Genomic DNA, 15562 nt, shown 5'->3' on the forward strand with positions numbered 1-15562 from the left:
CAATAATTTGTCGACATCTGATTAGAAAAAATAATGGGAACACCATGGAGTTAATCATCGTCTCATTTGCAGAATGGCTTACATTTAAGTATCCTTATTATTAGAAAAGCACCAATTTTATGCGTTTTCATTCACTTTTTTCCCAATGAAAGTCAAGAACATGTGCAATTGACTTGAATTCTCTTTCCACATTCGTTACGTAGAACAGAGACGATTAGACTTCCTGGTTTACCACCAAACTTAAAGGTTGAAACTCATTCATAGAACTTGAGCAATTTGTGGAACAAACGCAGTAGTAGATTGCAGGTGCAAGCGACGCAAGTCAATAAATTTCCATGGCCAAGATGCAGTTCTTTCTTTTCCAGTTCCTGGAAATAATAGCAGTAACATCTTTGGTTGTTCTTGGTCAGTCTTCATCTGGTACGTATCAAAGAGAAATCTTAGTTCATAATTACAGGATCTTTCGCAGCTTGTCATCTTCATTTATTCGTTCACAATCTTTTTCTTTGCTGAAACAAGTCTCCTAGTTTCTGAATTAAGAAAATACAGCTCTATCATCGCACTGCTCATATAGAGGAGCTGAACCCTAACCTTTTGTGCAGGAGATAGAATGACGCCGAACAGCTCACTTATCAATGGCCAGACCTTGATATCAGCAGGAGGCATATTCCAGCTTGGCTTCTTCAGTCCTGATACAGATTCAGATAATGGATATCTAGGAATTTGGTACTACAATCGCCCGCCTGGACAAAGCATAGTAGTAGTATGGGTTGCCAATAGGAACAGGTCTCTGAACAGAGTCACCTCGTCACTGAACCTGACCTCTGATGGAAATCTAAGCATATTCGACGGAGATACACTTGTTTGGTCGACGGAAACATCCACAGAATCGAATTCTGTGCACTTGCAACTTTTAGACTCAGGTAATCTTATGCTGACGACTGAAAACTTTAGCAGGACTCTATGGCAGAGCTTTGACCACCCAAGTGATACACTTCTCCCTGGCATGAAGCTTGGATTTGACCTCCGAAGAAACACTTCATGGCAGCTCGTATCATGGAGGAGCGACGTAGACCCTTCTCTGGGCAACTACATCATGGAGGTTCATGGGGTTGCAGAGCTTACAGCAAGGAACGGAACCACCAAAATCCTTCGAAGCGGACCATGGAACGGACACGGATTCGTTGGCCTTCCTAGGATGTTGAGCAGCGACTTGGCAAGGAGAGTAAACTTCACATTCGTATCCAACGAGAATGAAACTTATTACACGACTGAATACATTGACCGGTCGGTGCTATCGCGGGCAGTGCTGAACACTGCTGGAAGCTACGTGCGGTGGACTTGGGACGACGGAGAATGGAGAGACTTTTGGTCATTTCCGGCGGATGGATGCGATCGGTACAATATCTGTGGGCGTGGCAGCGTTTGCTCTTGGGGCTACTATGCTTTCACCTGCAGCTGCCTGCAAGGCTTTGCGCGGGCTAGTAACGGGTGCGTGAGGGAGAAGCCCCTGAATTGCTCCTCGAACCAGATTTGGAAGGTGCAGAACGTCAAGGTGCCGGAAACCGAGAATGCCACAGCGCACGGCACGATGAGTCTCGATGCATGCAAGCGCTTGTGTTTGGGTAATTGCTCCTGTGTGGCGTACACTGTGCTGGATGGGCCAAATGGGTGTGTGACTTGGCAGGGTGACCTATTGGATATAAGATATTATACCGACGGAGGAAATGATCTGTACATTCGGCTTGCAGGTGAGTCTCTAATTGTTCGTGAATGAATAAGGGATGATTGGATTTAGTTCATAATTCTCAAGAATTTTGTTTCTTCAGAATCATCATCAAAGAGCAACAAGCATGTGTGGGCGATAACGATACCAGTGGTGCTTGGATTTCTGCTACTTTGTTGTATACTTGTAGCCAAGTGGAGGAGAAACAGAGCTCTGAAACAAGGAAGGAATCATATCGAGTCATCGGCCAAGGGGACCAGGAAATTGCAGTTTCCAAACGTGGAGAACGGTAATGGATTTCATCACTATGTTTCAAGTGGTTGGAAATAATGTCGATTATCAACCATGGTGTTCTTTCTCACAGGTGACTCGCAGAGCCTCCCTGAACATTCTGATTCGATGGCTGATGATGATGATGTATCAGAGCCGATGTCGATCAAGATCGACTCTGAGCATTCTGGTAACTGTGAGCATGGAGGAGTTGGTGAGTTCAGTCTCTCTTTGTTCGTTATTACTTTGTTTGAGAGATTTCTGAAAATTGATGGTGTGATCTTTGTTCCAGGTTCGATCATCATCGCATTAGGGGTGCTGCCTTCCTATGATCTATGTACAATAAAAGCTGCAACAAATGACTTCTCGAATGAAAACAAACTCGGGGAAGGTGGATTTGGTGCTGTGTACAAGGTAGGATGGATTTCAAGTATCACAAAAGAAAATATTCATTCTTCCAAACTACAAGTCTGAAATAAACTTAAGATTTTATCAGGGAGAGTTGCAAGATGGACAAAAGATTGCGGTTAAGAAACTATCAAGATACTCCTCACAAGGCCCAAATGAGTTCCAGAACGAGCTGTCACTGATAGCCAAGCTACAACATAGAAATCTTGTTCGTCTTCTAGGTTCATGCATTGAGGGAGATGAACGACTCATCATCTTGGAGTATATGGAAAACAAGAGCTTAGATAACTTCATCTTTGGTTAGTATATTTGCCTCCATAAAGTTTCTTCACAAAAAAAGTTGTTACAATTTTTATGAATTATTTGTCCACAACATGAATCAGACAAAACTAAGAGCCCATTGCTAAATTGGCAAACGCGTCTTGAGATTATAAATGGAATTGCTCGAGGGCTACTTTATCTGCATCAAGATTCTATATTGAGAGTCATTCATAGAGATCTTAAGCCGAGCAATATCCTCCTCGACAAGAATATGACTCCAAAGATTTCAGATTTTGGCATCGCAAGGATATTTGAAGGTGATGGAGCATTAGCAAATGCAACTACAAGACCAGTTGGGACTTTGTGAGTTCTTCAAATAGATAAATCATCATTCTCATCACATAAACATAAAGTACTAATTAATATTGTATTTCTCAAATGCAGTGGTTATATGGCACCAGAATACTTAGCTGAAGGAGTTTTTTCATTTAAATCTGATGTATTTAGCTTTGGTGTGATAGTACTAGAAATCTTAAGCGGTAAGAGGAACAGAATATTCAGTAACACAGATGCTAGTTTAAACCTTTTGGGATATGTAAGTAGAACCTCCATACTTATACACATGCTTTTGTCTCCTTAAGATGTTTAGAATTCAAAATTTGATCCTTTCTCATTTGCAGGCATATAAACTTTGGAAGGAAGGCAGATCTTTAGAAATTCTTGACGATGCACTAGATCACTCATATCCTACTGCAGAAATCCTTCGTTGCATCCGACTAGGTCTTTTGTGTGTACAAGATAATTGTGAAGACAGACCAACATTGACAGAGGTGGTGATGATGTTGGCAAGTGAGGATCAACTTTTGACGCCACTCAAGCAACCTACAATAACATCAGCGAGCAGTGAAGGTGGTATTACTACTAAAGAAATAAGTCACTCAATTACTGGTCGATAAGTTCAAAATCTATGATCATTTACATTTCTTGTAAGTAAAAGTTTATGTTTATGTAAAATATATATTTTTTAAAAAAAATGTACAAAGAGAAATACTTTTGGAAGTTTAACATAAGGAATAAGAAAGAAGAGCTTATAAGCTACGGCTAAAGTTGGAGGAGAGCTGTTAAACAACATGAAAAATAGCAAAGCTCGCAAGGAAAATTCTCAATTGATGACCAAGGATAAAAGGGAGACTACCAATAAATGGAGAAATAATTTTCACTTGTTTGTTTTGAGTGGAAATTATTTTTGCATAAAAAATCCTAGTAATTGTGTTTTTTCATGGAGAGAAATGTTGAAAATTTTAAAAATAATAAACAAAAATGATTACGATTGCCTTATTAAAAAAAGGGGTGAAATTACAGACAGCATCACCACCAAAACATCAATTAAATCTAATCCATGCAGCTGGGGATTAATTAAATAAATCAAGGACTTAATCATTGATGTGTAAGTTTGATTAATCATTGGGACTAAAGACACATTTGATAACTACATTACACCTATAAAATGGCCATTACATGTTGCTTGCTTGGACCTCATAACCATGCACTAATTAAACAAATATCAAGGTTTTTTTGGGTATAAACTAAATATGTAGTGTAATTACCAAACAAAAACAATAAAAAAATTGATTTATTATTATTATTATTATTCAATAAGTTAGGTCTTCATTATGAGTATGTGTTTCTCTTTCAAATGCCATGTGATGGTTGTATTTTTTTTAATTGTTTTTCATTTAGGGAGTGCACTAATAAACTAATAAAGGTAGAATTTAAAAATGATATAATTTAAATATGTGAAATAGATAATAAAAAACCAAGTAAAATTGATTATTTTTTTAAAAAAATATTAAAAAGTCCAAAAAAAAAAACTAAATGAAGTGTACGGTTCATGCAGAGAGATGGCCCACCAGCTCCAGCTCATTGCGACGGTGGGCTCCACCAGAATGTGCTTAATTAACCAATCCCAGCTCACCTCGTCCTCTAAATATATCTACCTGTCCAACCGAACCCCTTCTTAAACCCGCCGCCCGCCGTTACTTTCCTCCTCCTCCTCCTCCTCCTCCTCTGCTTCTCCGTTCTTCGTCGCCTCCCCAATTGCATGGCTGATCTCTCGCCTTTCCCCTCTCCCATGCCTTCTCTGGCCTTCTTCATCCTCGCCCCTCTCCTTTTCTCCTTCTCCGCCGCCGCCTCGATCGGCGACCTCCTCCAGGCCCACGGCCTCCCCGGCGGTCTCCTCCCCAAGGCCGTCGAGTCCTTCGCCCACGACCCCTCCTCCGGACTCCTCGAGGTCCTGATCGACCGCCCTTGCTATGCCCAGTACGAGGGCGGGCTCGCCTTCTTCGACCGCGTGGTGCGCGGCAACCTCAGCTACGGCGCGCTCCAGGGAGTCGTCGGGTGGTCGCAGGAGGAGCTCTTCCTGTGGCTGCCCGTCAAGGAGATCTTCGTCGCCGACTCCGACTCCGGCGTCATCCTCTTCGACATCGGCGTAGCCCGCAAGCGGCTCCCTGTGTCTTCGTTTGAAGATCCGCCGGACTGCCTCCCCGGAACGGAAGATGCGGCGGCAGCCGCGTTAGGTGAGTCGGTTAACCCTAAAAATACGATTTTTTTGCGCGTTCAGTTTCGAATGGGAACGGTTTATCTCTTCTGTGCGTTTAAACAATCATTAATTAGCCGCAGCTTTCCGATTAAATCATATCCAATTGGATCGATTCTTCGCTTTTCAGTTTAAAAATTACATCTTCATCATTGATTTTGCCTGCCTATCACATTCAAGTTCTTCATCTAATCTTTTCAGTTTCTATTTGTTTTCTTCTGTATTTTCCCTTGTCTTGTTCTTTTCTTGTCTCGTAACAGTGACTGATACCATGTACTTTGTCCTTATCTCCATGACCAATCACGTAACTGACTCTTCACGTTCCCAATCTTGTGCAGGACCCCTCGGCAGGAAAGGCTTTTGGCAGCAGAGATAACGACAACAGTAATTAATTAAGGAGCATACAATAGAAATTTTCCTCCCTTTCCCTTCCCTTGCTCATATCCCCTTCCAATGAAACTTATTGTATGTTGTAAATGGAAAGTGGAACTGAATGCCTTTAAATATACAGTTTGATTGCTTCCTGTTCTTCCAAATGCGCCATCAAACAACTAATCTAATGCAGAAATACTTAGCTAAGGACACTAGCTAGGAAAAAGGTTTTGATGTGGATGGTGAGCTGTGCCAGCTTAATTATATGTATGGCAAGTGGAATAAGATATCAACACCTCTGTGCTGGTTTCAGCTGTCATTCTTTTAAAAATGCCATGAATGATCGATGAAGCCACCTTGCCGTGTTGCAGTGCGACTTTGGTCGTGATGTATGCAATAATGCAGAATTAAATGTAATAATATTGTTGGATGTATCTAATTTGTTCAAGCTTATATATAAACCAGGACTTAGCTTGGATGTTATGTTTTTAACTAGAGCTGGAGATTGAAAGTTAGCTTGAGTGGTTTCACAATTTTGGTGCTCACAAACGTCTTATTTTAATTGAATATGTTTCAAATTTTTTAAAGATATTAAAAAGTAAGAACCCTTCTCTGTCGTAATTATAAAACTCAAGTTACCTAAATTTAATGAGAAAGGCAGAGAGAGAGAGAGGAGAGAGGGTGATTCATTCAACTGTCCTGTTCACGAACGAAATTGAGTTGAAGTATCTTTTGGGCTTTGCATGGTCCGGCCCAAAATGTTATATAGCAAGGCCCATTAGCCCATGATTACTCCTATTTATGACGCAAATCGAGGGGTCTCGCATCTCGATCGAAGTTCCGAGATTGCCCAGATTTTGGCCTTCAAAATCCGATCTTTTGGAACCGAAGGAGCAGCGATGGAATTGGCCGACAAGGCTGTCGGTTTCTTGCTGACGGCGATTAGCATCTCCATCTTCGTCTACTACACCTTCTGGGTCATCATTCTGGTCAGCTAATTTCTCATCTCGTTACCAGTCGGCGTATTGATCTTCCCTACAAACCCTAGAAGATACAAGGTGTGATTTTTTCTGCAGCCGTTCGTCGAGAAGGATCATTTCGTGCACGAGTATTTCCTCCCGCAGGAGTACGCCGTCTTGTTGCCTGTATTTGCTGGTGTTGCGCTGCTCAGTTTCTTGTGCGTGTTCGTTGGGTTCGTGATGATCAAGTCCAACAACAAGAAGAAATCTGCTTGAAGGAATGCCACAGAGGCCAGGTTCGTGCTGCTATTTGGGGCGATCTTTTCTCTTGCCGTAATCTATTTTGATGTTTAATTATTTCCTTTTTTGTTTCTGCTACATCGAACTATATGCTCCTGCTTTTTTTCTACTGGCCTACAGATGAATTTGACCATAGATTTGTGACTTAGGAGTGCACATTTATTGTCTATTTTAAATAAACTTTGTATTCTATACCTGTCTGCCAAAACAACAAGAAAGTAAAAGAACATTTCCTTGATTTCTTGTACAACCCAATCCAATTACAAAAAACATGTATACCTATCTGCCCCATGGAGATTTTGTTGTTGCCTAATACTAAGCTTATGGGGTGCTCTTGGTCGTTCAGCACGATCCAGCTGTCAGAACTTTAAACAAAGGACAGTTCTGATAATCTCTTGCCAAAGCTTCCAAACTAGTATTCTTGGTTATGATTAATCAAGTGAATTACTCGATCAAAGGCAGTCTTCTCCACCTTCAAAGATGACTTTGTCGAAATCAGAATGCAAATATCCTGAAATAGTTTCTCCTGGGCCTTTTAAGTACTACGAATCACTCCAAAAAACTAGGTCAAATACATATTAGAATAAACCTGAAGCTAAACATTCAATTAAACTTCACATAAATAGGCATAAACTTGAAACATAATATTGGCAGTTCAATCAAGACTCAGTTATATATATATATATATATATATATATATATATAAAGTGAACTTCCCTACTATCTAGGCTCCAACACAGAGACTGAAACATTATTTTCAGAAATTTTCATTAGAATTCCCTTGCTTCCGTTGGAGTTCTCTCGCCTTGGAATGCCATTTGATTCACTGGTGGTATTACTGTTACTGAGAAATGCTGGTGCTGAAGGAGTGGGAAGGCCGACAAAGTGGTTATTGAGCATAAAAACAACATTGGCCATGGTGGGTCTTTGAATTGGATCTTGTTGCACGCATAGTAATCCTATATGTATGCACCTTGATATTTGCTGAGTTTGACATTGTTCAACTAGATCTTGATCAATCACTTGTAGGACATTTCCTTGGGTCCAATGGCGCCAGACCATCTAAAGTGAGATGATAGCATGTGTAGTTAAGAACTTTACTTCATTTGAATAAAATGTGTATCAAATTCTATCTCTCAACTGAAGGGAGGATTAGTACTTACATGAGTAACAAGTTCAATTGGATATTCGGATCCTCGATAACCACTATTCTTCTGACCAGTTAGGATCTCCAAGATTAGCACACCATAGCTATACACATCTGATTTAACTGAGAAAAGTCCATGAAGAGTATATTCAGGTGCCATATATCCACTGTCATTAACAAGAAGAACACATTGAGACTTTCTTTGTTCTTTGAAACTTTCTGTTCATTCGAAGTGTTAAATCTGATCAACAATGATAAATAGAGTGTTTGCTTACAATGTTCCGGCAATTCTTTTAGTGTTTCCTTGGGTTTCATCTGCACCAAAAAGCTTCGCAAGACCGAAATCTGAAATTTTGGGATCCATGTTTGCATCTAACAAGATGTTACTGGCTTTTAAATCCCGATGAATGATCTTCAACGGTGAATCTTCATGAAGATAAAGAAGTCCTCGACTGATGCCCTCAATGATCTTAAACCTTCTTGCCCAATCCAACTTCTCTCTCTTTGAATTATCTGCACCATCCATATGTAATATTTGGTTACTAATTTTGACGATCATGGTGTGTGCAATTGAGGGCCAAACTATTCATGTAATCTTATACCATTGTATATAATACAATCAATCTCAGAACATATATTGGAGAACGGAATTGAACAAGTACTATATTAGATTAGCTAACTACTAGATAACCATGAATTGAGGATGTTGTCAAGCAAAAGCGGATATGAAACTATACCAAACAAAAACTTGTCAAGACTTGTATTAGCAAGGTAATTGTAAACGAGTAGTTTCTCCTCTGATTCTAAGCAACATCCCAACAGCCTCACAAGATTTCTATGCCGAAGTTTGGCAACCAGAAACACTTCATTTTTCAACTCATCGAGTCCTTGTCCTGAGTTTCTTGAAAGTCTTTTTACTGCTACATGCTCTCCGTTCTCCAGTGTTCCCTGTTTTCAAGTACCACCAGAATTATTACTCATTTATCAAGTCGAAGAATCATCCACAGTTATATAAAGCATTCCTCAAATCTTAGGATTGACCTTATAAACAGGCCCAAATCCTCCTTCTCCTAGCTTGTTTCTATCAGAGAAGTTGTCGGTAGCTATCCTAATAGCCTCCAGATCAAACAATAAAGATTCTGCGCCTTTTATTTCATGTTGATCTTCATGCTCTGCTCAAAAGATATTTTTGGTAGTAAATAATAAGCATATACATATGCACAAACACCATATAAGTAGCCATACTGAATTTTGCTGTAAGTAATTTCCGTCTTTGTGTTGTTGCTTTTGTTCTCCGACGGTAAATAAAAATGGCACAAAGCAATAACAGTGATGCAGCAACAGAGATGGCAATAAATAGAATTCTTCTCCCACTGCTGTTACTTTTTCCTATGTAAACATGAAAAAGAGGTACAAATTTCACTGGATGTCAAAAAGAAAGTGTAACATGGTACGGGTTAATTGCAGATAATAAAGTAAATTTCTTATTTGATACTTCTTGCAAAAGAAAAAAAAACCTATGGACTTACCGACCTGCTAACATTCTATCCACTTCACAGGAGAAAAGTGAGAGGGAAAGGAAAGAAAAAAAGTGGGAGGAAAAGGAGACAAGAAGGTGGAAAAGGAAAGAAATAAATGATTGTTAAGATGATGTGCACAAATTCTATGAAGCTCTTATCTCTCTGTCCCTCCCCTCCCCGTTAACAGGAGAGCTTCCATGGGACTTGTGTCTTGAGATGATGGGATGGAAAAGTGAGAAAGGAGAGAAAGAAGCCATTTGACTAAATTAGTTCATTTTGTCTCCTTTTTCTTCTAGTTCTTGTGTAAGGTGAGAATGGAGCTCTAGTTGAAGAATGTGTTGGAAAGGTCAATAACACAGAAGATGGAGAGAGTTGGTTGAGCTAGCGCTAGTGCGGCGCTAAGAATCTGATTACTTGGATAGAAGATAAAAATAGAAGCAAGAGGAGGCAAACTTATCAAATTACACATGAAGCTCCAATTATAATGCATTTGTTTTCATTGCTTCTTTTGTATCTTCCATCCAACTAGTTAGATCCTAAGCGCAGAGAGGATCTGCAATGAAGGTGAAGGGCTATGCGCAAGAGCGAACAGGAAAGTTTTCAGGTAGAGTTGAGAAAGGTAAAGTTAGTAGTATACAAATGAGAGATTTTCCCTGATAATTGACAAACAATGTGAGACATAATGAAAAGACAATCAAGTTGTTTGATTATTTTTGAGCTGCTTCGATGGCTTTCATCCAAATTTGGGAAGAAGCATTGGGTCTAAAAAATCTCAGCACTGCTAGGCCCCGGTGACTTTTCAACAACTCAGTTTCCTTTTTCTGTCCGATGGCTATTCTTCATAAAAATTATTTCCAGTTGTCCAACTACAGGATTTGGAGACAGATATTAAATACTTCAACTTATCAAAGCAGATAACTATAGTAGTAGCCAATAAACCTTTCCCGTTTACGATTGGTTTAGTTGCATGATGTGTTTCCTTTTTTTATTAAAAAAAAGCATGCTATATTCTTCATCTGCATGTTTTGTGAACTTCAATTAATTATACGACGGCTAATTCTCTAAGTATGATAAAAGAAACCTTAACGCACCTCCACTCGGAGCACCGACGGCGGAAAGATGGTAAAAAGGGTACGACTCGAATCGAAGGAAACAACTCTGTGAATACACTCGCCCCCCTTGTTTTGAATCGCAACATCTGGGAAGCAACGCCACCATGTCTCGGAGACACGAGTAGCAACCTTCCGGCAGTAAGTCCCTGGTGCACTGCACTAGCCCGTACAGCCTCTGAAATGTCGATATATTCACCGTTCCGGTAGCGAAGAACCTCGGTGAGTTGAACGCTTGCACTGTGAGCGATACTATGAGGCTCTCGATTATGCTGTCGCCGATTCCATTAGGGAAGGTGGCGTTGTTGACATTGAACGCCAATAACTGTAAGCTAGTGTCGACGACGGAGAAGAAGCTCTCGTTGGAGTAGCGCAGGAGACAGTCGTCGTAGCAGATGGTGGACCTGGTGCCATTGGGGCAGTTGTTGATGATTTCCACGGCGGCGGAGGCGAGACAGGTCTGACAGGAGGAGGAGGAGACGTCACCGCGGCAGAGGGCGAGGCCATTGACGCGAAAGGGTGGCTGAGAACCGACGGCTGTGATGAGGAAACCGGCGGCGGCTGTCGAAGGGGAGGAGAGGGACGAGAGGAGGAAGTCGAGGTTGGAGCGGAAACTGCTATTGGTTGTGTAGTTGGCATCGGTATGACAGTAGTTCCAAAGAACGAAAGAAGTAATGGTTTGGGGTAGGGGGAAAACGAGAAGAAGCAAGGAGAGGAAGAAGAAGAGGATAGAGCCGGCCATTTTTGTGTTGTTTTGACGAATTACTGACTAAGGAAGAGAAGAGCAGTAGTCTTTTACAGGAAGTCTGTTGAGGTTTGCATTCTCTGATGCGTACAATTTCGATGAGCTACTGGCTGTTGCTTTTGTGGCGAAACTAAATCCATTAGATTTTCAATTAGTCAAAGACCTTCCCGGTCCAATGCAATGATCATCCTCCATCATTTTCTATTGAAAAATCAATGCCAATAAGTCTTCCTTTAGGGAAGGAAGTCTGCTGACCGAGTCTACCCGATGCAAGGCACTGCAACACGCACAATTGGCAAGCTGCAGCATCGCCTATTGATGAATAATGAATTTACTGGAGTCGGTCGTGCAATTAAAGATAATTGGATATGAGGTGATCAAAGATGTCTATATATGAATGATCCATATTTTTTGGTAAGATTTGAAAAGAATGCACCAATGGCGTAATCAAAATCAACAACTACCTTGGACTAACCAATGGACTGAATTAGAATATTTTAATTTTTTAAATTTTAATTTAATATATTAAATTAGAAATTGTTGGACTGCCACCCATTGATTACGCCAGTGTTATGCATGAAAGCTCCTTTCAAATTCTTCTTAATTCATAATGGATTTTTCGTCAAAGATGAATGTCTATATGTTTCTAATTGTTCTCTAAGGCCGAATGAACTGAGATATCAAAACATGTGTTGAGAGATGTAGAACTTGTCATATTGTTAAAAGTCACGGTCAAAACAATGGATTATACATGCCATTACCAGTACCACCAGGTCCTTGGGAAGACTTAAGCATGAACTTTACGGTTGGATTGTCTTGCACTCAATGAAATAAGGATTCAGTCATGGTGGTTGTTGATTGATTCTCCAAAATAACATATTTTGTTCCCCGCATCAAGACTATATACTACTCATGTAGTTGATCTTTATTTCAAATAAATGGTAAGAGTTCATGGTATTTCGAAATTCATCACATTTGATCGGGATTCAAAGTTTATGAGTCATATTTTACGCACACTTTGGCGAAAGTTTGAAACTTAACTTCAATATAGTTCCTCTCACCATTCTCAAATTGATGACCAAACAGAAGTGGTGAATAAGTGTCACGCTCTATACAAGCTAGGCTTACTACGATGTTAGCTTCGCTCTCCACGCGTGAACTATAACGATGTCAAAGCAAAATATAATAAAATTAACTAAATATATTTGACTATATACATACCTTTGAAATAACTCTATTAATGTTATGTATATATCTCAACAATTTAACTGGTAGTCAAAGAAAAAGGAGAGTGAGCACAAAGTGTAAAGTAGAGTTAAAAGATGTGCATGACAACGTAATCAAAAGAGCAACAACATAATTTACAATTATTTTTTAACATTTGTCTTTTATTATTTTCTAAATTGTATTCATCTGTTCTTCTTAATTTCTCATTTTTCAACATTACCCACATTATAGTCTTATTTTATCTAACACTCAACATAACCTATTGAGTGGGTGAACTATGTATAACATCCTCAACAAGGATGTGTCGTATAACTAACGATGAATGACCTGCATTCCACCTAAAATGAACACATCATGTATAAATTAAAATCTCAAGGTGAGTGACTTGCAACCCACCCGAGAAGGATGCATCATATATAAAAGTAAACGGCCTACAATCTACTCGTAATAAAAAAATATCGTATGTATGCACATATACATGCATAAATCGGGTGAACAACCTGCAATCCACCCGAAAGAGATGTATCGTATGTTTATGGTATGAACGACCTGCAATCCACCCAATACGAAATACATTATATGAATGCACATATACAAACACATATAGATAGGATGAACGACCTATAATCCATCCGAAAAGTACCTCGCATAAAAATAAGATGAACGACCTGCAATCCATCCTGTAAGGTGCCTCACATAAAATATGGTGAACAACCTGCAATCCACCCTGTGAGAAAAAATCATCTCAAATTAACCAAAATCCAAGGACACACGAAAAGACTCAAGAGTTCAATTTTTGTACACAGAATCCACTGCTATATATTACAATTAATTACTCAAATTCTTAAAGAGTAAAATCGAAGCTCAAGACTACAAGTAATCACAAAATTCTTAGAGGGTAGAGTTAAAGCTCTATACTTTAAGTGCTACATTTATTATCTTGACAATTTAATGTCAAATGATAATGCACCTCTTTCAAAGTGTAGAATCTAAAACTTTACATATAAGTGTTGCATCTATTATTTTATTACTTAATAACTGAGTTAGAGTAACTCCTAAAGCGCGAAGCTGGACTATTGTTATAATTAATTTTTTACTTTATTAATTTACATAATTATGTAATCTAATTTATTATAGATCTCACAGAAGGAAACAAACAAGATAAGAATCAACTTAAAAATAAAAGGGGCAAGAACTATGATACAATTAATCTCATATCTTTTATAATTAACAGAACTAAAGTTTCATAACACGAGAGTTACATTCACTTCTTTATTAACTTGGTTGAGAAGTTATATAATTTCTTACGAGCACCGAGTCGAAGCTTTCTTTCGTATTATTCGATTTTTGATAATAATATCATTTATATTATTTATTCACTTTAAATTCTCATGAGGTTTGAATTCTCTTTTAGAAAATTATCTAAAATTCCTCATATCTCTCAATTGTCTAATCTAAATGACATTTATCAATTTTGATAGGGTGCAAAATTTTTATAAACAATAAATATAAAAGGACAATCAAGTATAAAGATATGATCAAGCAAATAGAAGTACATACGAGCATGTACTTTATTTTGCTTCTACCATATAGAATATAAACCTTAAATAATTTATTATTCATATTTTCTATTTCATACCTAATTTAACATTGATGAGGTCATTCTTATTTTCTAACTGATTGATATAGACCTATGGTAGTAATTACCCACCAAAATAAAATCTTAATGAAAACAACAAGCACCGTACACTGCATATAATGGATTCATGACATACAAAGATGAAGTCAAATCCAAGCTATGAAATTCTTAGTGGTTGTGAATTGTTGAACAAAAAATAATAACAAAAAGATCAAGTAGCAAGGGGCCCAAATTTTTATTTCTTAAAGTGTAGATTTAATCATGCACGAAGGAAATTGAAAGGAGTCAAGTAAGAAAACTCTGTCTCAATTAAATTTGGCAGTGTTGCGACGACGTGCGACGACAGCGACGATGATGATAGAGAGCAAGGACGGCGGTGGCGGCATGAGAAGGTTGAGGGTGCCTTAGGGTTGTTGGGGTTAGAGAGGTTTTTAAAGATCTTTTATTTGCATTTTTACATAAAGGTCCAATAAATTTAAAAATTTTTAACTAAAATCTTTTTAATTATTTCAAGATATAACAATAAGAGTTTGAGAAATCTTTTAAGAAGTTTAGTTGGCAAAATCCACACCAATGGGATGTGGTTTTAACTCAAGCAAAATTTGTTTATAATCAATCTATAAGTCAACTACCGGTTAAAGTCCATTTGAGGTTATATATGATAATAATCCAATCACCTCATTGGATTTGGTTTGCATCCTTGTCACTCATCATTTTAGTGGTAATGGGGAAGAACATGTTCAGTTCATCAAGAAATTGCATAAGCGAGTTTGACAAGAGATTATAAAGCAGAATGAAAAATATCAAAAAAAAAATTAGAATAAACATAGAAAACAATCAGTTTTCACGGAAGGAGATTTGATTTGGATACATTTGAGAAAGGAGTGTTTTCCTCATGGTTTGCATGGAAAGTTGTAGCCTAGAGTTGATGGTCCTTTTAGAGTTTTGAAAAAGTTCGGTGATAATGCTTACGAGGTTGAGTTGCCCCATAGCTATGGTATTCCCACTACTTTCAATATTGTTGACCTTTCTTCTTATATTGATATTGAATTCAGTCTTGATTGATTTGATGGTGAATCTACTTTTATTGCGATTGAATTATAGGGCAAGCCATATATCAGTGGAAAGCCACAGATATCTAGTTCTAAATAAAAAAAAATGGTACTCAAAAATAATATTTCTATAAGAAATTATGATCATTTTAATTGATGTCTATTACGTTGGACATGCTACTCAGGAAATCCTCATACTCAAGAAAGAGAAAAGAATTATAATAGTGCTCG

General features: G+C 38.4%; 4 protein-coding genes across 10 annotated transcripts; 3 read left to right on the forward strand and 1 right to left on the reverse strand.

Moving 5' to 3' along the window:
* The first annotated feature begins 288 nt into the window (after positions 1 to 288).
* Positions 289 to 3621, forward strand: LOC141824025 (G-type lectin S-receptor-like serine/threonine-protein kinase At4g27290). 6 transcript variants are annotated; one of them, XM_074711247.1, is made up of 9 exons: positions 289 to 420; positions 603 to 1751; positions 1830 to 2015; positions 2091 to 2210; positions 2289 to 2410; positions 2493 to 2703; positions 2788 to 3028; positions 3110 to 3260; positions 3346 to 3621. In XM_074711247.1, the coding sequence occupies exons 1-9, from the start codon at positions 336 to 338 to the stop codon at positions 3619 to 3621; spliced, it is 2541 nt and encodes an 846-aa protein (XP_074567348.1). In that variant the 5' UTR covers positions 289 to 335. The 6 variants fall into 6 exon arrangements, with proteins under 6 accessions (XP_074567348.1, XP_074567352.1, XP_074567354.1 ...); XM_074711248.1 differs by having other exon boundaries at positions 336 to 405; XM_074711251.1 differs by lacking the exon at positions 2091 to 2210 and having other exon boundaries at positions 603 to 1769.
* A 1089-nt stretch (positions 3622 to 4710) lies between these two features.
* Positions 4711 to 5789, forward strand: LOC141824028 (uncharacterized). The gene is made up of 2 exons (XM_074711256.1): positions 4711 to 5241; positions 5600 to 5789. The coding sequence occupies exons 1-2, from the start codon at positions 4767 to 4769 to the stop codon at positions 5635 to 5637; spliced, it is 513 nt and encodes a 170-aa protein (XP_074567357.1). The 5' UTR covers positions 4711 to 4766; the 3' UTR covers positions 5638 to 5789.
* A 687-nt stretch (positions 5790 to 6476) lies between these two features.
* LOC141824029 (dolichol-phosphate mannose synthase subunit 2) lies at positions 6477 to 10232 on the forward strand. 2 transcript variants are annotated; one of them, XM_074711258.1, is made up of 3 exons: positions 6477 to 6622; positions 6710 to 6888; positions 9599 to 10232. In XM_074711258.1, exons 1-2 carry the CDS (start codon positions 6533 to 6535, stop codon positions 6866 to 6868), a joined length of 249 nt encoding a protein of 82 aa, XP_074567359.1. In that variant the 5' UTR covers positions 6477 to 6532; the 3' UTR covers positions 6869 to 6888; positions 9599 to 10232. The 2 variants fall into 2 exon arrangements, with proteins under 2 accessions (XP_074567359.1, XP_074567358.1); XM_074711257.1 differs by lacking the exon at positions 9599 to 10232 and having other exon boundaries at positions 6710 to 7082.
* On the reverse strand, positions 7613 to 11410 carry LOC141823591 (cysteine-rich receptor-like protein kinase 25). Its single transcript, XM_074710885.1, has 7 exons — positions 10651 to 11410; positions 9285 to 9428; positions 9081 to 9211; positions 8777 to 8987; positions 8315 to 8552; positions 8056 to 8206; positions 7613 to 7954 (listed from the first exon to the last, which is right to left on the reverse strand). Exons 1-7 carry the CDS (start codon positions 11408 to 11410, stop codon positions 7613 to 7615), a joined length of 1977 nt encoding a protein of 658 aa, XP_074566986.1.
* Positions 11411 to 15562: the final 4152 nt, after the last annotated feature.

This window comes from Curcuma longa, chromosome 3 (genome assembly GCF_044706935.1).
Source record: "Curcuma longa cultivar G26 ecotype Majalengka, Jawa Barat chromosome 3, ITB_CL_G26_1.1, whole genome shotgun sequence".
NCBI classification, from domain to species: Eukaryota; Viridiplantae; Streptophyta; class Magnoliopsida; order Zingiberales; family Zingiberaceae; genus Curcuma; species Curcuma longa.

Coding starts and splice junctions, on each gene's coding strand:
- LOC141824028 (XM_074711256.1), top strand. CDS start 4,767: ATGGCTGATCTCTCGCCTTTCCCCTCTCCCATGCCTTCTCTGGCCTTC. Junction 5,242..5,599: donor TGCGGCGGCAGCCGCGTTAG/GTGAGTCGGTTA, acceptor AATCTTGTGCAG/GACCCCTCGGCAGGAAAGGC.
- LOC141823591 (XM_074710885.1), bottom strand. CDS start 11,410: ATGGCCGGCTCTATCCTCTTCTTCTTCCTCTCCTTGCTTCTTCTCGTT. Junction 8,207..8,314: donor AAAAGAATTGCCGGAACATT/GTAAGCAAACAC, acceptor TGTTAATGACAG/TGGATATATGGCACCTGAAT. Junction 7,955..8,055: donor CAATTGAACTTGTTACTCAT/GTAAGTACTAAT, acceptor ATCTCACTTTAG/ATGGTCTGGCGCCATTGGAC.
- LOC141824025 (XM_074711247.1), top strand. CDS start 336: ATGGCCAAGATGCAGTTCTTTCTTTTCCAGTTCCTGGAAATAATAGCA. Junction 421..602: donor TCTTGGTCAGTCTTCATCTG/GTACGTATCAAA, acceptor CCTTTTGTGCAG/GAGATAGAATGACGCCGAAC. Junction 2,016..2,090: donor GTTTCCAAACGTGGAGAACG/GTAATGGATTTC, acceptor TCTTTCTCACAG/GTGACTCGCAGAGCCTCCCT.
- LOC141824029 (XM_074711258.1), top strand. CDS start 6,533: ATGGAATTGGCCGACAAGGCTGTCGGTTTCTTGCTGACGGCGATTAGC. Junction 6,623..6,709: donor CCTTCTGGGTCATCATTCTG/GTCAGCTAATTT, acceptor TTTTTTCTGCAG/CCGTTCGTCGAGAAGGATCA.